The sequence below is a fragment of the Tachypleus tridentatus genome, chromosome 6 (assembly GCF_004210375.1).
Source record: "Tachypleus tridentatus isolate NWPU-2018 chromosome 6, ASM421037v1, whole genome shotgun sequence".
Lineage (NCBI taxonomy): Eukaryota > Metazoa > Arthropoda > Merostomata > Xiphosura > Limulidae > Tachypleus > Tachypleus tridentatus.
Genome location: NC_134830.1, coordinates 148912269 through 148935448, shown reverse-complemented (window position 1 = coordinate 148935448; position 23180 = coordinate 148912269). Strand labels below are relative to the sequence as shown.

Below are 23180 nucleotides of genomic sequence, written 5' to 3'. Positions count from 1 at the left end.
CTATAACTAATAGGAATGTGTAAGTAACATAACATCTCCTCTAAACTACACTAGAACTAATAGGAATGTGTAAGTAACATAACATCTTCTCTAAACCACACTAGAACCAATAGGAATGTGTTAATAACATAACATCACCTCTAAACTACACTAGAACCAATAGCAATGTGTAAGTAACATAACATCTCCTCTAAACCACACTAGAACCAATACAAATGTGTTAATAACATAACATCTCCTCTAAACCACACTAGAAGTAATAGCAATGTGTTAATAACATAACATATCCTCTAAACTACAATAGAACTAATAGGAATGTGTTAATAACATAATATCTCCTCTAAACCACACTAGAACTAATAGGAATGTGTTAATAACATAACATCTCTTCTAAACTACACTAGAACCAATAGCAATGTGTTAATAACATAACATCTCATCTAAACAATACTAGAACTAATATGAATGTGTTAATAACATAACATCTCCTCTAAACCACACTAGAACTAATAGCAATGTTTAAGTAACATAACATCTTCTCTAAACCAAACTAGAACCAAAAGGAATGTGTTAATAACATAATATCTCGTCTAAACAACACTAGAACTAATAGGAATGTATTTATAACATAACATCTCCTCTAAACTACACTAGAACCAATAGCAATGTGTAAGTAACATAACATCTCCTCTAAACCACACTAGAACCAATAGCAATGTGTAAGTAACATAACATCTCCTCTAAACAACACTACAACTAATAGGAATGTGTTAATAACATAATATCTCATCTAAACAATACTAGAACTAATAGGAATGTGTTAATAACATAATATCTCCTCTAAACAACACTAGAACTAATAGGAATGTGTTAATAACATAATATCTCATCTAAACAACACTAGAACTAATAGGAATGTGTTAATAACATAACATCTCGTCTAAACAATACTAGAACTAATAGGAATGTGTTAATAACATAACATCTCCTCTAAACCACACTAGAACCAATACAAATGTGTTAATAACATAACATCTCATCTAAACAACACTAGAACTAATAGGAATGTGTTAATAACATAACATCTCCTCTAAACTACACTAGAACAAATAGCAATGTGTAAGTAACATAACATCTCCTCTAAAACACACTATAACTAATAGGAATGTATAAGTAACATAACATCTCCTCTAAACTACACTAGAACTAATAGGAATGTGTAAGTAACATAACATCTTCTCTAAACCACACTAGAACCAATAGGAATGTGTTAATAACATAACATCACCTCTAAACTACACTAGAACCAATAGCAATGTGTAAGTAACATAACATCTCCTCTAAACCACACTAGAACCAATACAAATGTGTTAATAACATAACATCTCATCTAAACAACACTAGAACTAATAGGAATGTGTTAATAACATAACATCTCCTCTAAACTATACTAGAACTAATAGGAATGTGTAAGTGACATAACATCTTCTCTAAACCACGCTAGAACCAATAGGAATGTGCTAATAACATAACATCTCCTCTAAACCACACTAGAAGTAATAGCAATGTGTTAATAACATAACATATCCTCTAAACCACACCAGAACAAATAGGAATGTATTAATAACATAATATCTCCTCTAAACCACACTAGAACTAATAGGAATGTGTTAATAACATAACATCTCCTCTAAACCACACTAGAACCAATAGAAATGTGTTAATAACATAATATCTCCTCTAAACCACACTATAACTAATACCAATGTGTAAGTAACATAACATCTTCTCTAAACCACACTAGAACTAATAGGAATGTGTAAGTAACATAACATCCTTTCTTAACCACACTGTAATTCATAGGAATGTGTAAATAGCATAACATTTTTTCTAAACTACACTGGAGTTTATAGGAATGTGTAAGTAACATAACTTTTTTCTAATCACATTGTAACTTATAGGAATGTGTAAGTAATGCTACATTTCTTCTGAGCTATAATGGATCTTACAGAAATGTGTAATTAACATTTCGTCTAAGCTGTACTAGAACTTATAAGAATATGTAGGTCTACTTTAAATATACTATATTTTAATCATATATGTTATAACTGTTTAATTCATAAATCCAAGATATGCTCACAACATATACCATAAAAGCTTTATGTTATTTTCCAACATCTTACCAAAAGATTTCTACCTTATCTTTCATATCTTACTAAATGCTTTGTACCTTATCAAAGCATTATGCTTTACTATCTTGTATATTATCAAAATTTTGTACCTCCACTTTCTGTATCTTTCCAAAGCTTTGTGTCTTATATTTTAGTATCTTACTAAACGTTTTTCATCCTACCTTTCTGTATCTTACCAAAGCTTTGTCCCTTATCTTTCTCTATCTTACTAAAAGTCTTTTATCTATCCTTTCTGTATATTACTAAAGGTTTTTCATCTTACCTTTCTGTATCTTATCAAAGCTTTGTCCCTTATCTTTCTCTATCTTACTAAAAGTCTTTTATCTTACCTTTCTGTATATTACTAAAAGTTCTTCATATTACCCTTCTGTATCTTATCAAAGCATTGTGTCTTATCTTTCTGTATATTACTGAAGATGTTGTGTCTTATCTTTCTCTATCTTACTAAAGGTTTTATGTCTTACCTTTCTGTATTTTAGGAAATCAAGAGCTATTTGTACATTCTGCAACATGTGGAACCTCATCCGACCCCGTTCACGTGGCTGGAGACAGAGGTGCAACATTTGATTATCATTCAGGTTTATGTAATTGATGCATTAGTAGAACATATAGATTCATTATCAAAATATATATCTTGTTAAACAAAACCAAAACTTCAACTTGAAGGTTTCTAACCCAGTGACTTATAATATAAATTCTTAGTTGGCTACAAACAGAAATAAAATTCTTAATAGTGGAACCAGACACCTAGGACTAAATCAAAACTAGTTTTTTAGTTGGCATGCTTTTTTATAACTTCAGACCAACACTAATTTGAAATCAACTTTAAAACACTGTCTAATGTTCATGTGGAGTCTCATCCTAACATCCGTTACCAGAAGATTAAACTGTTGTTTCTTAAAAAATCACTTGAATGTCATTTATATTTACAAGTGCTCCAAGCATCCTGAAGTATATACAGAATCTTTTACAAGAAACCTGTGTGGATAACATACTTTACGTACATGCTAGTGTCGAACATTCTAAAATTTGTTAGATTTCACTGATACACCAATAACTACTGAGAAGTTTAGAACTTGTCAGGAACTCTAGGAACTACAGGAAATTGTAATCTATTATAAATTACAGACATTAACTATCACAAATCTAATGAAGAAAATTTCTAATACTAGTAATATTTTGTTGGGAGTGTAATTAAACTAATATTAATTATTTGTTAGATAATTTAATAATATTGTGTTTTTGTTGGGAGTGTAATTAAACTACTACTAAGTATTTGTTACTTAATCCAATAATATTGTGTTTTTGTTGGAAGTGTAATTAAACTACTGTTACTTATTGTTAGATAATCTAATAATATTGTGTTTGTGTTGGAAATGTAATTAAACTACTATTAATTATTTGTTAGATAATCTAATCATATTGTGTTTTTGTTGGGAGTGTAATTAAACTACTGTTAATTATTTGTTAGATAATTTAATATTGTTTTTGTTGGAAGTGTAATGAAACTACTGTTAATTATTTGTGACTTAATATAATAATATTGTGTTTTTGTTGGAAGTGTAATTAAACTACTATTAATTATTTGTTAGATAATCTAATCATATTGTGTTTTTGTTGGGAGTGTAATTAAACTACTGTTAATTATTTGTTAGATAATTTAATATTGTTTTTGATGGAAGTGTAATGAAACTACTGTTAATTATTTGTGACTTAATATAATAATATTGTGTTTTTGTTGGAAGTGTAATTAAACTACTACTAAGTATTTGTTAGATAATCTAATAATATTGTGTTTTTGTTGGGAGTGTAATTAAACTACTACTAAGTATTTGTTACTTAATCCAATAATATTGTGTTTTTGTTGGAAGTGTAATTAAACTACTGTTACTTATTGTTAGATAATCTAATAATATTGTGTTTGTGTTGGAAATGTAATTAAACTACTATTAATTATTTGTTAGATAATCTAATCATATTGTGTTTTTGTTGGGAGTGTAATTAAACTACTGTTAATTATTTGTTAGATAATTTAATATTGTTTTTGTTGGAAGTGTAATGAAACTACTGTTAATTATTTGTGACTTAATATAATAATATTGTGTTTTTGTTGGAAGTGTAATTAAACTACTATTAATTATTTGTTAGATAATCTAATAATATTGTATTTTTGTTGGGAGTGTAATTAAACTACTATTATTTATTTGTTAGATAATTTAATGATATTGTGTTTTTGTTGGGAGTGTAATTAAACTACTGTTAATTATTTGTTACTTAATTTAATAATATTGTGTTTTTGTTGGGAGTGTAATTAAACTACTACTAAGTATTTGTTACTTAATTGAATAATATTGTGCTTTTGTTGGGAGTGTAATTAAACTACTATTAATTATTTGTTAGATAATCTCATAACAGTTTGTGGTCAGATAAGCAGTTCTAGTGGATGTTTGAACCACAATGTATGAACTTACCAATAACTCTCCGGACAAAACCTCCAAAAGTGAAATGAGGTTGTGACCATCACGTAAATCTTCAAATAATTCCTCCACATGTTTATTTGCCTGATAAAAATATAAACAGGTGTCTTATAAAATCAACGAATGTAAAACTTTCTACATGATTCATGTAATAGTTTAACGTGATATTCTACTGTTACCTTAGAGATTTTGCATCAGATATCTCACATTATTATATGTTGTTATTATATTAGCCTCGTTGTTGTTATTCAATTGGACAAATGGACATGGGGTTGGAAAATATGGAACAATATGAAAAGAACCCACACAAAAAAAGTTCATTGTATTTTCTACAAGAAAGCGAAAGATAATTTGTTTTACCTTGTTCTGATAGACATAAAACTTTATTTGGATTATAAATAACGTATAACGTTGACGAAGTTACATTAAAGTATGTACGTCTGTGATTTAAGTTCTCATTATGGTTTTATAGTTGCTGTTTAACTTCGCACAAAGATATATCCGTACTAGTTATCCCTAAATAACAGACAAAGCTCGCCACCTTCACTCACTACCATTGGGTTATTCTTTCACTAAAGACTAATTGTAATAACCGTCACATTATATCACCACTACGCGTGTGCAGTGACGGGATTCAACCCCACTACTGTGAATCGAGTGCTCCAGCCACCTTGCTGTCCCTAAACTCGTCTTGGAGTAGCTTTTACAATTTGGATACAAATACATTACCGACTTCGAGTACAACAAAATGTATCCATTGATCACAAATTACTTTATCTCTCATGATTAATAAGCGATAGCGGTGAGAAAAACCTGGTTCTTTAAATAAAACAATTGTTGTAGGTTCTTATCTACAATTTCGATATTTGTACTGTTGTTTTGGTGTAACGTGATTAGCGCATAGTTTAACGTCAGGCTTTTTATGTTTTTCTGAAACGTTAGGACTTAATTTGACAATATGAAAATCCAAGTAAGACTAAGCGTAGCGTGGAGCTTGTTGTCTGACACTGTAACTCATGCGTTCTTCAAGAAACACTATTAATATAAGAAGCACTTTACATACGATAAAATATGTAGTATGTGTAATCTCTATTAAGGTGTTAATTATCGGTGACAATTAGGCCTATTGTTGTCGAGTGGCACTGTTATAAGTCGTACTTATAAAAATTGTGGATTGTACCTTGCGCTGTTATTTCTACCCTATAATTCAAAAGAGCCCACCCAACAACAGAAATCGTTTAAAACATTTGACTAAATTTATAAGTTTTAAAAGAAACTGCACCCCACTTTCCATTTTTTTATTAGTAGATGTGAAAAACGTCACTAAGTGTGTCTGATGGCTATGCGCGTTATTGTTTAATATAAGATAGTACAAATATTAATACGTTTCAGATGAAAAAATAATAAATATCTGTGTCGAAATAAAACAAAAATATCCCACGATACAACATTTGTGGTTAACATAGTAACACAATTTTTCTAAACGAAGCATAAACTGGGTGTTTTTACTATATATCAGATTAAAGGTTATCGTCTGGTATTTACGAGATGTTGATACTGTCCTACGGCTTGAATTACCTTGTCACTCAAAATGTACAGTGGCTACACACTTTTGAACTTTACAAAGCTTTATCTACAATAAAACGATAATAAGTTTAACAACATTAAAGTTATCACAACAAACAAGCTGACTAGTTTACCACATACTGATATAACAACTGGAAACTAAACATTACTTTACTTTAACTCGTAGCAGTGATGATTAAAGTTATCACAACAAACAAGCTGACTAGTTTACCACATACTGATATAACAACTGGAAACTAAACATTACTTTACTTTAACTCGTAGCAGTGATGATTAAAGTTATCACAACAAACAAGCTGACTAGTTTACCACATACTGATATAACAACTGGAAACTAAACATTACTTTACTTTAACTCGTAGCAGTGATGATTAAAGTTATCACAACAAACAAGCTGACTAGTTTACCACATACTGATATAACAACTGGAAACTAAACATTACTTTACTTTAACTCGTAGCAGTGATGATTAAAGTTATCACAACAAACAAGCTGACTAGTTTACCACATACTGATATAACAACTGGTAACTAAACATTACTTTACTTTAACTCGTAGCAGTGATGATTAAAGTTATCACAACAAACAAGCTGACTAGTTTATCAGATACTGATATAACAACTGGTAACTAAACATTACTTTACTTTAACTCGTAGCAGTGATGATTAAAGTTATCACAACAAACAAGCTGACTAGTTTATCAGATACTGATATAACAACTGGAAACTAAACATTACTTTACTTTAACTCGTAGCAGTGATGATTAAAGTTATCACAACAAACAAGCTGACTAGTTTATCAGATACTGATATAACAACTGGAAACTAAACATTACTTTACTTTAACTCGTAGCAGTGATGATTAAAGTTATCACAACAAACAAGCTGACTAGTTTATCAGATACTGATATAACAACTGGAAACTAAACATTACTTTACTTTAACTCGTAGCAGTGATGATTAAAGTTATCACAACAAACAAGCTGACTAGTTTACCACATACTGATATAACAACTGGTAACTAAACATTACTTTACTTTAACTCGTAGCAGTGATGATTAAAGTTATCACAACAAACAAGCTGACTAGTTTACCACATACTGATATAACAACTGGTAACTAAACATTACTTTACTTTAACTCGTAGCAGTGATGATTAAAGTTATCACAACAAACAAGCTGACTAGTTTACCACATACTGATATAACAACTGGAAACTAAACATTACTTTACTTTAACTCGTAGCAGTGATGATTAAAGTTATCACAACAAACAAGCTGACTAGTTTACCACATACTGATATAACAACTGGAAACTAAACATTACTTTACTTTAACTCGTAGCAGTGATGATTAAAGTTATCACAACAAACAAGCTGACTAGTTTATCAGATACTGATATAACAACTGGAAACTAAACATTACTTTACTTTAACTCGTAGCAGTGATGATTAAAGTTATCACAACAAACAAGCTGACTAGTTTATCAGATACTGATATAACAACTGGAAACTAAACATTACTTTACTTTAACTCGTAGCAGTGATGATTAAAGTTATCACAACAAACAAGCTGACTAGTTTATCAGATACTGATATAACAACTGGAAACTAAACATTACTTTACTTTAACTCGTAGCAGTGATGATTAAAGTTATCACAACAAACAAGCTGACTAGTTTATCAGATACTGATATAACAACTGGAAACTAAACATTACTTTACTTTAACTCGTAGCAGTGATGATTAAAGTTATCACAACAAACAAGCTGACTAGTTTACCACATACTGATATAACAACTGGTAACTAAACATTACTTTACTTTAACTCGTAGCAGTGATGATTAAAGTTATCACAACAAACAAGCTGACTAGTTTACCACATACTGATATAACAACTGGAAACTAAACATTACTTTACTTTAACTCGTAGCAGTGATGATGGACATTTTAGTGTGTTAAAATTATTATATCTGTTATAAAAATGTACTTCACACATTTTACTGTATTGAAATTATTATAACTGTTACAAAACTACACACTACTGTTCACTGTGTTTTCACATCAGTTATAACTGAAGTTTGTCGTAAGCTTTGTTTTGATTTAAACACAATCATCTTCCTCGAGCAAAACTGTAGCTGAACAAGTTTTATTTACGTCTGTAAATAAACCTATAACAATGCTTTGTTTTTCTGAGTAGAAATAGTTTCACCACGTTAATTACGGTATTGTTCATTCTTTCACATTTTAGTCATGTATAACCCGGTTACCAGTGACCTTGCTGTTAAACTTTGACTTGTTATATTTGATTTTAAATTGATTAAATATTCATGGCTTCCGGTAATATTTGAACTTTAGCTTGCGTTTTCAGATCTGGAAGTAGATTTGATGTCATGGAAACAGTAGAAGTAATTTTATACCTGTCTCTTAATGAGTCAAATCAATTATTAATTGTAAACTGTTCCAATTAGACTAGTCGTCTAGCAACATCAACAGATTAACCAACTGTGACAAATGTATGTTGAGTAACTTTGTCAATTACTTAGAATATCTTCATAAAATCTGTTTTTCTTTCCTGGTCGTGTTAAAATCAGAAAACGTTTTTGTTAGCACAACGGGCTTCCATGTCCCATGAATTACTGTTCTACTGTTACAAACTCAAATATATTTTTTTCGTCGATTTGTCGTGAGGGATAGGAGAAAGGCCTACAGGATGTCACTATTTACAGTCAGGGCAAGCAACCCTTGGGATTATGGTTTGTTTTGAATTTCGCACAAAGCTACTCGAGGTCTATCTGCGCTAGCCGTCCCTAATTTAGCAGTGTAAGACTAGAGGGAAGGCAGCTAGTCATCACCACCCACCGCCAACTCTTAAGCTACTCTTTTACCAATGAATAGTGGGATTGACCGTCACATTATAACGCTCCCACGGCTGAAAGGGCGAGCATGTTTGGCGCGACGGGGATGCGAACCCGCGACCCTCGGATTACGAGTCGCACGCCTTAACACGCTTGGCCATGCAGGGCCTGGGATTATGGAGTTTACTTATACTGCCCACTAAAGTCTGAGGGCTTCTTTACCAGAGGTGGGCAGAACACAGATAGCTCACGGAGCAGCTTTTCTTTTAACAACAAACAAAAGTTTGCTAATATCCCTTGATTTCTGCATGTATTAATTGTACTTAATATAAATATATTGGCAGAGGATGAGACACCATAAGTACATCGAGTCTTCAGTTTCTAAGTCTTAATATTTTTAAATAGGTTATAGCAACGTCACTAAGACGGTTAACAGGTTTTTAGGCTTAAATAAAAAAAATTACATTCACACACACATACGCAAATATATATATATATGTTAATAACACTTTTCTTACCTTTCTCTGAGCATCACAGGAAAAAATGAAAGAAACGAATAAGGTGTTAATTTACTTCTCAACATTATTAAAAAGAATTAACAGCAATTTTAAATCACAATCTTAATTTGTATATAAAATAGCATCAAGTGTTATCAGTTTTTTCTATACAAATATATTAATCGACTTTCACGTCTATTAAGTAAGTCTCAGTATTTAGTTGCTTTATTACTGTTATTATAGAGAAAACATAAATTTGTACTGTTTTAATAACTAAATATTCAACAGTTTCTATATGGTGGTAAGTAACGTGCTGCCATCTAGTATTACATATATGAATGTTTTATAGGTAAGCTTCTACTTTAGAAAAAACAAACACAAAAGGGCATACACATACTGTTTCTGATAAAGTGCTTCACCTACGAATATATATATTTTAAATATTAATTCATTATTCGGGAAAATAAACTTCGTTTGGATGTAACTTGGAAAACGCGTTTGAGTAAATACGTTGAAATTATCCTTATTGATGAATTTTTAAGCTTGAGGAAGGAAAAACGTTGTTGACTCGAAAGGTTCAAAATACACCAGATTCGTGATGTCGTTAAAGATGATTTCTCTAGAAATATGCAGGACTGAAGTGCCTTGGCTGACAATCTCTGTTTTCTCTACACTTATAGTGTTTATTTTCACTTAAGTTGGAAGATATAAAATTAGAATCAAACGTAGCGCCGTCTATACATTTCTGCAAGCAAATCATCAACAAAAGACTGCACTTAACCTACAAAATGGACGTCATCTATCTAGTAGCACTAAGAACGTACTGCTGAAACAGCGTGTTGGTCACAAGCCATTAACAGCTCCAATTTACCTCAAGATCACACATCGTATGTTCTTCAAGGCAAGCTGAACAATAAAAACAACTCAATTTATTTTACAGATTGGCAAAAACAACAATGAAAACCATCGAACTGTCGCTCTTGGAAATATTTTATTTCACAAAAATCCATGAAAAGTCACTATTTATAGACTATCCAGCACTTTCAGTTCTCAGTGATTTGATTCATACCAGAGACTTAAAACCAATGTTTCACATAATGTCTGATGAAGGTCACCCGGTATTTACAGTGTCAGTCAGACGTCAATACATACCGTTTTATTCCTCCGTCCCTGTATAGGCTAAACTGACCACTGGCCACCAACTTGAAAACCAGTTGATATTACCGATAAAACCTGTTCAAAATTCTTCCAGACATTCAGTTATATTTCTTTAGACCTAATAAACAACTGCCAACATCCGCCTACTTGTAGGTATTCTCAATGTCTTTATTACACGTTCTCTGAAAGACCTAGTAACAAAACTGCCAGTATTATAGTTTTCACACCTGTGGTTATGTTCACTTTTAATCTTTCATACATACGGTAAACTTGAACCCTTTCAGAATTTGTTCATTCATGGTTAACCTAATTTTTTAACCCCTGTTTCACACTAAGCCTTCTTCACCTCCTATTGGTAATTCATCGGCCAGGAAATTTTTCTGTCAGATGTCGTTGATGGTTATCATTTAGAAATTCTGATAATTTTTCTCTCTTATATAAAAAAAAAGTATACTTTTTCTTTTTATGACGTCCCTCGCTGCTAGAGCGGTAAGTCTAAAATCAGAGGTTCGATTCCCTTCGGTAGACACAGCAGATAGCCCGATGTAGCTTTGCCATAAGAAAACACAAACACACATTTTTTTAAATGAAATTACAACATTGCAAAGTCTGTTCGTAAGCAGAGTGGGTTCCTCAAATTGCACCCACTTTAAACGTATTTAAAAGCTCCCTAAAACAACATGAAAATACAACATATATTTGGTGAACATTTTGTGTTTATTTCAAATTAAGCACAAAGCTACACGATCTGTGCTCTACTTACCACGGATATCGAAACACGGTTTTCAGCCCTGTTAATTCCATAATGTACATGAGGGGGGGGGACACACGCATTTGCCCCCTCCACCCAAAGAGAATAAAGATAGCACCTTTATTTATAAACCCCTTCACCCCTTATGAAATGTTAACCCAACAAACTACAAGTGGTGTGAAAGTACACACTAATGTCAGGTGATTACAACTTACACACTAATGTCAGGTGATTACAGCTTACACACTAATGTCAGGTGATTACAGCTTCTGAGAATAAAATCCACTTGTCACCGATAGAAAGACAAACAAGTTCTGATAGAAAGATAACTAAGTACATATAAATTTTAAATTTTTTATCAGCGAGAAAAATGTCGTAATAATAAAACGGCTGAGAACAGCACTATGAAAACCACGTTCTCGGCAATGTGTCAACACCACAGTCTGTAGAAGGTAGGTATGTTTACGTCTGAGGAAAATTTACCCCTCCCGCCTGTTTCTAGAACATCGCAGAGAAAAACTGGTTCTTCTAAACTTGTCCACGTGACAGAAATAAAAAAAATTAACAGAAGATCAGGCCATGATGAGTTTGGTTTACAAAACACGTAGTAAATCGGTGCGAAAATACATTCCTGGAATGAAAGTTACTCTTAATTATGTTGTTTTCTACACTGCTGACTTAACGGATGCTACAATTTCTCTTTGAAATCTCTCATTCGGTTCATGTGCCGTGAGGGTCACGTGATTTTCATTCTTGCTCACGTTCCCTTCCGATGACATAATACAAACCAGAAAAAAAAAAAGTCGAAACCTCAAGAAGGACGTAAGAAAGAACACCTTTAATATAAGAAACTTCAGACGTTGAAAAGGGTTAACAGAACACACTGCAACAATCAGACACAAACCACACCAGTTTGTGACAGTTTGTACTTGTACGGAAGAATTGGTAATGGTCTTATTTAAGCCTAAAAAGTCAAACAATTACTGTTTCAACATTCTTGAACTGCAGCTAGTGATACCAGGCTTTTTAGTCAAAGACAAAGTTTTAAATTAGAAGTTTAAAATGTGAAGTGTCTGGTTATCATTGTATCAGTCAGAGACAGGGTTTTAAATTAGAAGTTTGAAATGTGAAGTGTTTTTTAATACAGTGTCTGGTTATCATTGTGTTAGTCAGAGACAAGGTTTTAAATTAGAAGGTTAAAAATGTGAAGTGTTTTTTAATACAGTGTCTGGTTATCATTGTGTCAGTCAGAGACAAGGTTTTAAGTTAGAAGTTTGAAATGTGAAGTGTTTTTTAATACAGTGTTTGGTTATCATTGTATCAGTCAGAGACAGGGTTTTAAGTTAGAAGTTTGAAATGTGAAGTGTTTTTTAATACAGTGTCTGGTTATCATTGTGTTAGTCAGAGACAAGGTTTTAAATTAGAAGGTTAAAAATGTGAAGTGTTTGTTAGTACAGTGTCTGGTTATTATTGTGTCAGTCAGAGACAGGGTTTTAAGTTAGAAGTTTGAAATGTGAAGTGTTTGTTAATACAGTGTCTGGTTATTATTGTGTCAGTCAGAGACAGGGTTTTAAGATAGAAGTTTGAAATGTGAAGTGTTTTTTAATACAGTGTCTGGTTATCATTGTGTCAGTCAGAGACAGGGTTTTAAATTAGAAGGTTAAAAATGTGAAGTGTTTTTTAATACAGTGTCTGGTTATCATTGTGTTAGTCAGAGACAAGGTTTTAAATTAGAAGGTTAAAAATGTGAAGTGTTTTTTAATACAGTGTCTGGTTATCATTGTGTCAGTCAGAGACAGGGTTTTAAGATAGAAGTTTGAAAAGCAAAATGTTTGTTAATACAGTGTCTGGTTATTATTGTGTCAGTCAGAGACAAGGTTTTAAGTTAGAAGTTTGAAAAGCAAAATGTTTGTTAATACAGTGTCTGGTTATCATTGTGTCAGTCAGAAACAGGGTTTTAAGTTAGAAGTTTGAAAAGCAAAATGTTTGTTAATACAGTGTCTGGTTATCATTGTGTCAGTCAGAGACAGGGTTTTAAGTTAGAAGTTTGAAAAGCAAAATGTTTGTTAATACAGTGTCTGGTTATCATTGTGTCAGTCAGAGACAGGGTTTTAAGTTAGAAGTTTGAAAAGCAAAATGTTTGTTAATACAGTGTCTGGTTATCATTGTGTCAGTCAGAGACAGGGTTTTAAGTTAGAAGTTTGAAAAGCAAAATGTTTGTTAATACAGTGTCTGGTTATCATTGTGTCAGTCAGAGACAGGGTTTTAAGTTAGAAGTTTGAAAAGCAAAATGTTTGTTAATACAGTGTCTGGTTATCATTGTGTTAGTGACAGACAGAAGAAGCAGGACAGAAGAAACTTACAGAAGGAGAGCAGCAAGCCGGACAGGAGTTGCAGACATGTAATCGGGTGTAAGTCTGTAAGAGAAGGTAGTGAGTGAGTAAGACACACACACAGCTTACTCTTAAAATCACTATTTATTTATTTTCATACTTTAAGTTTAAAAATGGTTGACACATGCACGTGGTTTATTAAAGAAGACGATAATATAATTAATAACTTTATTATATAAAATATATAACTTTAAAAAGAAAGCGGTAAACACTTCGTTTATACTAAACTTGATAACAAGGTGAACCATGATGTAAGTCACCTTGACTCTGTACACAGAAAGTGCGTCAGCTTGACTACATACGTCAGGTAATAAGTACGTCACCTTGACTCTGTACACAGAAAGTGCGTCAGCTTGACTACATACGTAAGGTAATAAGTAAGTCACCTTGACTCTGTACATAGAAAGTGCGTCAGCTTGACTACATACGTCAGGTAATAAGTACGTCACCTTGACTCTGTACACAGAAAGTGCGTCAGCTTGACTACATACGTCAGGTAATAAGTAAGTCACCTTGACTCTGTACACAGAAAGTGCGTCAGCTTGACTACATACGTCAGGTAATAAGTACGTCACCTTGACTCTGTACACAGAAAGTGCGTCAGCTTGACTACCTACGTCAGGTAATAAGTACGTCACCTTGACTCTGTACACAGAAAGTGCGTCAGCTTGACTACATACGTCAGGTAATAAGTACGTCACCTTGACTCTGTACACAGTTAGAAAGTGCGTCAGCTAGACTACATACGTCAGGTAGAGCATAATCTTGACTAAACATGCATGATCTGTCAACAACGTTACAGCTGTGACGTAACACAGTAAACACTAATGTTATAATGAATGGGTTAGTTACGGTAACTAAGGGACAGAATCACTTCACTAAGTTTACGTATATATATCAAGAAGGACTATATTAACAGACAAGAAGTAGTGTAGTAAATAGTAATTATATAATTAAAAATATATCTATACATATAGACAGAGAAACAGAAACTCGGTCTTTACTAACCTCCACGTATCTCCAGTGCTGTAGCCAGGTGCAACCGAGAAAGAAAAGAAAAGGTTAATAAATCCATTATATAATTTGTAGAATACTCTGCTTATTTGCATATACAAAACAGGTTTATTCTAATATATAGCATCAGTTTTCTTTACATATTATCAACATAACAATAATCTACAGGATGTTAATATACAAGTATGTCGTGATGCGACACATCTTTGTCCGGCTGCTCGAATACAAATGACAACAGAACCTATCAACAATGCACAGCCATCGTATAAATAATTCTGCAACTATAATCAAATAACCGTCTAGTGTTTTTAAATGACTGACAGAGCTAAACAACTGGTAGTACAATACACGTCTGACTGTTTTTCATAACGTTACGGTATTGAGAGAAGTTCGAAACCGACAACCAGAAAAGTTCCTAGAATACAAACTGTGAACGCTGAAATCAGGTGGATTGTTGGTTAGAGCATTCGACTCGTGGGCTCAAATCCAGTCCCCGAATATAACCGTGGGGTGCTACAATGAATCGGACAATCCAACTATTTCTTGGTAAAGAGTGGCCCAAGAGTTGGCGGTGTGTGGTATTGATTAGCTGTCCTCCAGCCCATCACTTCTAAATTAGGGACAATTAGAAGCTTTGTAATAAACTTTCTCATTTTGTCGTGATTTATGTAGAACTTCTCCATAAGATAAAAACAAATCACAATTAACTTGAATAAATTCCTATGGTTAACTTTTATCACTAACTTCGTGACGACTCCGCCTCGCGATTAAGGTTGTTTGTTGCTAGGCACAAACCTGCACCATGGTCTATCTGTGTTTTGCTCACGGAGGGTATCGAAATCCAGTGTTTTGTGTTATAAATTTTCATACTAACCTTGGGCCTCTTGGGGAATGAGAGGTGATTAACTGGGATATAATAAAAAGCTGGTGAGTGAAATTACAAAGTAAGAATCTGTTAACTTCACGACATCTGATAAACTTAGTGCCGACAAGTCCTTTTGTCCAACACCAAAGTTAATCAGGCTGTTTTGAATACGACAGAGGCGAGACCCTATTTATATTATAAACATCTGGTTCAGTATTTAGTTGATGATGTGAGATTTATCCAATTAATTAAATCACTAAAATTATAAGTTTATGACTTTTATTAATATCAAATTATTTCTTTACTTTAACACTATATAATTCATTATTATTACTTATTTTAAAGAATTAACTTTCACTCTACATACACAGATACTAGTGAACCACTTAGCTAGTCTTTATTATCTCTGAACAGATCAAGTGATCTCAGTGACATCTGGAGAGCACTACATTATTATGTCACAGTTTTGTATCAGTTCCACAGTAGTAGTAGTAGTTTGTTTGTTTTTTAATTTCTCGCAAAGCTACACGAGGGCTATTTGCGCTGGCCGTCCCTAATTTAACAGTATAAAACTAGAGGAAAGGCAGCGAGGCATCACCACCCACCGCCAACTCTTGAGATACTCTTTTATCAACGAATACTGGGATTGATCGTCACTTCATAACGCTCCCAAGACTGAAAGGGCGAGCATGTTTGGTGCGACGGGGATTCGAACCTATGACCCTCAGATTATGAGTGGAACGCCTTAACTCACCTGGCCATGCCGGGCCGTAGTATTAGTAGCTGAAATGGCCGAAAACCTGTATCTGTATGTTCATTGGGAAATGTCTTTAATTTAGAAGACTGTGTAATCAAAGTAGGTACTGGACGCCATAAAGACTGGTATTAAGTAACAGAAATGATAGTAGACTGACAGTCGAGAACAAACACTGTTGTTGTTCCGAAACAAACAGTAGACTGACAGTCGAGAACAAACACTGTTGTTCCCATTTTACCTTGCGTCATGCTCTGCTGTTTCTACTAATCTTTACCTTAAAAAAGGGTTATTTAGTGCTTAGCCCTTTGAAACGCACCGTTTAACCTACAATCAAGTACGCCTCTTAACCGCCCCCTGAAGTAATACAATTTGACAAAAATTTTAGAAAATGTTATAATAGAGACGTAAAAGGGAAAATCATGTCAACCAAAGCCTGCTTATAAATATTTACATGTTACAATAAAGTAAAACAATTTCTTTATGAAAATATTAAATAATATTGACAAGACAGCAGCGCTCCCAAGTGTTGCTGCACATATTGGATTTCCAACGTTGTTTATTTTGTTTCTGTGGTTTGACTGACACTAAGCACAAAGCTACACAATGGGCTTTGTGTGCTGTGCCCTCTACCACTATCAAAACCCGGTTTCTAGCTATGTGAGTTTACAGACATACCGCTGCACAACTAGGGGGGCTGATTTTTAATGACCGACTAACAAGATGTCATGAGGTCCATCCAGAAACTTTAATCCAACCCTGATGTCTTCCAGTCTCTTTTTAAATACCCCCAATGTTGAGGCGTCTTCCAGAGGCTCGCAGTTCTCAACCCTCGCTAAGTGGTATTTCGCGCAAAGCTGCACGAGGGCTACATGGGCTGATTTTACAGTGGTAGACTAGCAACTAGTGAACCTTCGTGTCTCATCAGTAGACAATATACACATAACAGTTTAAACTTCGGGTGTCACACAAACCGTCGAACACTATAGTGAACATTAAACATCCTATAACAATGAACAAGAAAATACAAAAAGAAACATGAGAACAAACAAATGTTTGTTTGTTTTTAATATGGTTTGTTATTAATATCACATTGAACTAAGAATATTGTTCTGTTAAACACTAAACCTTTTAGTATTTTTTTATTATTTCGTGAAAAGTGTATAATGGTATTTCAATCACACTATGTTCGCCACGCCCACAGCCGACGACGCGTTTTGCTCAATACCAGAGCTCATCAGGCCAATTTGGATAAAACAAAGACAGCAGTGGCCAGAGCGGTACTTATACAAGTCATTTGTGTGTAAACCAGTTGTTGTTTGCACAAATGACATACTCTTAAAGTTACTTTAATTAATATTACTGGTTTTAATGAAACAATTGTTAATAGCAGGGGGTCTGAGAGTGTATCCGATATTTGGGGGTTCAAACCTGACCTTCATGACGTAATAAAATTGGTATTTTATTGATGAAACCATCAGTAAAACCACATTAAACAGATGCCTTGGAGGAAAGGAGGAGTCGACATGGAACCTGACTCCCTCTCCCAGCTCTATAAGACCTAAATGGGAAGAAAAAGAATAAACAGCACCCACCGCCAACTCTTGGGTAACTGTTTTACCAAAGAATAGGGGAACTTATCATCGTATTATAACACACAAACGGGTAAAGAGCGAGCACGTTCAGTGACAAGATTCGTGCTCGCATTTCGAGCGTCCTAACCACCAGGCCATGCCAAACCCTTGAGATGAAGTGGTGTGTCTGAAGTTTATAAAGATATACCACATATTTGTTTGTCAGTTCGTATACGCAATGGTCTATGTACACTGTGCCCACTAAAAGTATCGAAACACGATTTTTAGCGTTATAAGCATACAGGCTTAGAGCTGAACCACTGAGCGGTCATTCAACAAATTATTTAAAAATTAAACTGCTCAGTTTGACAGAACTTTGATAAACTCTTTGTTTTTTAATGTCTAGCCAAATCGACCAACTTATTCACAGCACAATGCTTAAGCTATTCTTTTACTAACGAACAGTGAGATTGACCGAGACATTATAACGCCCTCATGGCTGAAAGGATGACCATGTTTTGTGTGACAGGGACCAGCGGCTCTCAGATTAACACAAAGATCCATTAAGGCTTGTCATTTAACACAAAAAAGCATTAGGGCTTGTCATTTAACACAAAGAACCATTAAGGTTTGTCACTTAACACAAAGAACCATTAAGGTTTGTCATTTAACACAAAGAACCATTAGGGCTTGTCATTTAACACAAAGAACCATTAAGGTTTGTCATTTAACACAAAGAAGCATTAAGGTTTGTCACTTAACACAAAGAACCATTAAGGTTTGTCACTTAACACAAAGAACCATTAGGGTTTGTCATTTAACACAAAGAACCATTAGGGTTTGTCATTTAACACAAAGAAGCATTAGGGTTTGTCATTTAATACAAAGAACCATTAGGGTTTGTCACTTAACACAAAGAACCATTAGGGTTTGTCACTTAACACAAAGAACCATTAAGGTTTGTCATTTAACACAAAGAACCATTAGGGCTTGTCATTTAACACAAAGAACCATTAAGGTTTGTCATTTAACACAAAGAAGCATTAAGGTTTGTCACTTAACACAAAGAACCATTAAGGTTTGTCACTTAACACAAAGAACCATTAAGGTTTGTCACTTAACACAAAGAACCATTAAGGTTTGTCACTTAACACAAAGAACCATTAAGGTTTGTCATTTAACACAAAGAACCATTAGGGTTTGTCATTTAACACAAAGAACCATTAGGGCTTGTCACTTGACACAAAGAACCATTAGGGTTTGTCATTTAACACAAAGAACCATTAGGGCTTGTCATTTAACACAAAGAACCATTAGGGTTTGTCATTTAACACAAAGAACCATTAGGGCTTGTCATTTAACACAAAGAACCATTAAGGTTTGTCACTTAACACAAAGAACCATTAAGGTTTGTCATTTAACACAAAGAACCATTAGGGTTTGTCATTTAACACAAAGAACCATTAGGGTTTGTCATTTAACACAAAGAACCATTAGGGTTTGTCATTTAACACAAAGAACCATTAGGGTTTGTCACTTAACACAAAGAACCATTAAGGTTTGTCATTTAACACAAAGAACCATTAGGGTTTGTCATTTAACACAAAGAACCATTAGGGCTTGTCACTTGACACAAAGAACCATTAGGGTTTGTCATTTAACACAAAGAACCATTAGGGCTTGTCATTTAACACAAAGAACCATTAAGGTTTGTCACTTAACACAAAGAACCATTAAGGTTTGTCATTTAACACAAAGAACCATTAAGGTTTGTCATTTAACACAAAGAACCATTAGGGTTTGTCATTTAACACAAAGAACCATTAGGGTTTGTCATTTAACACAAAGAACCATTAGGGCTTGTCACTTGACACAAAGAACCATTAGGGTTTGTCACTTAACACAAAGAACCATTAAGGTTTGTCATTTAACACAAAGAACCATTAGGGTTTGTCATTTAACACAAAGAACCATTAGGGCTTATTACTTAACACAAAGAAGCGTTAGGGCTTGTCATTTAACACAAAACCCTTACATTATATACTATTATATTTAACATCCGCCATATGATATATGTACGTATCTATATATTTAAACTGTATTTCTTATGATAAAATACAATTTGTCAATTGAGGTAAATTTACGAATCACTTTAACAAATTAAGGCAGAAACAAACAAGAATGACCTGATATTGTATTATGTAAGACCTGATATTGTATTATATGATAACACCTGACATTGTATTATATCATAAGACCTGATATTGTATTATATGATAACACCTGATATTGTGTTATATCATAAGACCTGATATTGTGTTATATCATAAGACCTGATATTGTATTATATGATAACACCCGACATTGTATTATATGATAACACCTGATATTGTGTTATATCATAAGACCTGATATTGTATTACATCATAAGACTTGATATTGTGTTATATGATAAGACTTGACATTGTATTATATCATAAGACCTGATATTGTGTTATATAAGACCTGATATTGTATTATATGATAACACCTGATATTGTATTATATCATAAGACTTGACATTGTATTATATCATAAGACCTGATATTGTGTTATATCATAAGACCTGATATTGTATTATATCATAAGACCTGATATTGTATTATATCATAAGACCTGATATTGTATTATATGATAACACCTGACATTGTATTATATGATAACACCTGACATTGTATTATATGATAACACCTGACATTGTATTATATGATAACACCTGATATTGTGTTATATCATAAGACCTGATATTGTATTACATCATAAGACTTGATATTGTGTTATATGATAAGACTTGACATTGTATTATATCATAAGACCTGATATTGTGTTATATAAGACCTGATATTGTATTATATGATAACACCTGATATTGTATTATATCATAAGACTTGACATTGTATTATATCATAAGACCTGATATTGTGTTATATAAGACCTGATATTGTGTTATATGATAACACCTGATATTGTATTATATCATAAGACTTGACATTGTATTATATCATAAGACCTGATATTGTGTTATATAAGACCTGATATTGTATTATATGATAACACCTGATATTGTGTTATATGATAACACCTGATATTGTATTATATGATAACACCTGATATTGTGTTATATGATAACACCTGATATTGTATTATATCATAAGACCTGATATTGTGTTATATAAGACCTGATATTGTATTATATGATAACACCTGATATTGTATTATATCATAAGACCTGATATTGTATTATATGATAACACCTGACATTGTATTATATGATAACACCTGATATTGTATTATATGATAACACCTGATATTGTATTATATCATAAGACTTGATATTGTATTATATGATAATTATAATTATTTTGTTATATAAATATTATGTTATTTTCCTATCGTATATTCGTTAAGGTATTTATTTTTGTGGGATAAAAATGATACCCTATCTTTGAAAGAAAATACTGTTTGCGCGGATGATCATTGTTAATTACAGTATATTAACATATCCCGTCTACGTTTGTAGTTACCAGATCAGCCTGCAGATGGCCATAAGCTAAAGTAATAAGTAAAAATCACTATTTAGCGCATCAAAATAAAGGGAGATTTCTACAATATCGTATAGACAGAACTTACAAAAATAGGGTGATAACATATATCGATGTATGATGAAGGGTGTGGCGCATGGCACAGTGCCAGAACACACTGAATTTCGGAGAACTTTGAAAAATTTATGGTTAAGTCATAAAACGCACCTGGTAATTTTATCTCCCCCTCACCTATTAACCAGAGTAAAACGATCTGCCTTCTCAGTGTGTGTCCATATATATTAAATGCACTTCTGCAGGGTCTTGAAACGTGTTCCGATTCAAGAGTAACTAAAACCTAAATTAAGAGTAAGAAATATTTTTATGTCTTGCTTTTGAATTTCATATGTCATGTTGTGTTGTAACCTACAGAGCACATACTGTTCCTCGTGATTCATGGCAAGCGCATGACAACTGTATAATAAGCGTCATTCTTATTGTCTACTGACTGACTGACAGACAACACACTATTGTATATTAGTGTGAGTGGTTACAACAGATATCTCCCCCTCAAGGCAGCCTATGGTCTTTTAGGGTAAATAAAAGCTTCGGGGGGGGATTTAAATACGAGAAATCTGGGTTCAATGCCTACGGTAGCCATAGCTAAAAAAAACAACAACATAAAATGATGTAGCTCTGCATTTAACAATAAAAGGTTATATTTATTTTATACAAAAACAGAAATCACATCTTAATATCTGCACTCAGCCCATTCACAAGAAGCGTGGCTCTCACGTGCATGACAAAACGTTTACTCCTTCCACACACACAAGATGTTTCTATAGTTAGACACCGTCGCGCGGAAATTCCAAGCATTCTACCATTAACTTTAATTGTGTCATTTAAAACTTAGAGGGTGTGTTTTTTTCCGTCTCTTTATCTTTTTGTTACACGTCTGTAACGCCCTTGAAAGAACTCTGTTTCGCAAGCTAACAAATGTGATATAGTGAAGCATACAGACATACAAACACCGTGAGCACCCTCACGACGTTTCGGCGAGAAGGCTGTAGACTTAGAACGCTAAAAATTAGGTATCGATCATTCCTATGAGAAGCCTACAGATATCCCATTGTGTAGCCAATACGCTTAACGACAAACGCTGAGTGTGTAGTTAATTTTATCATTAACTCCAAACTCCAACACCAGAGGACGGGTTAAAGCTTGACTCCATCATCTTATATTTTTAAGCCAGTGTTAAAAAATACGCTGACATTTAAAATAATAACAACAATAAATAATAACTTTAATTTTTTTCTTACTCCTGTCGGTTTTTGTGTTTTTTATATAGCAAAGCCACACCGAGCTATCTACTCTGTCCACCAAGGGGTATCGAATTACTAATTTTACCATTGTAAATCCGAAGATTTACCGCTGTTTCCCCTCCCCCCAGTAGCATACCTTCGGGCTTACAAAGCTAGAAACCTGGTTTAGATACCCGTGATG

At 33.3% G+C, this 23180-nt stretch overlaps 1 protein-coding gene across 3 annotated transcripts in view; it reads right to left on the bottom strand.

Annotated features, from left to right (window-relative positions):
• The window catches only part of LOC143253991 (plectin-like), a 116420-nt gene extending 101488 nt beyond the window's left edge, over positions 1-14932 (bottom strand). Inside the window, exons 1-3 of one of the 3 annotated variants that reach the window (XM_076508682.1) lie at positions 14919-14932; positions 4664-4753; positions 2657-2734 (exon numbers count right to left, since the gene is read on the bottom strand). In XM_076508682.1, coding sequence (XP_076364797.1) covers positions 2657-2716 — 60 coding nt within the window. In that variant the 5' untranslated portion in view covers positions 2717-2734; positions 4664-4753; positions 14919-14932. Of the gene's footprint in view, positions 1-2656; positions 2756-4663; positions 4754-13880; positions 13931-14918 lie in introns of those variants that run through there. The other 2 variants (XM_076508683.1, XM_076508681.1) reach the window with 2 other exon arrangements.
• Between the last annotated feature and the right edge of the window lie 8248 nt (positions 14933-23180).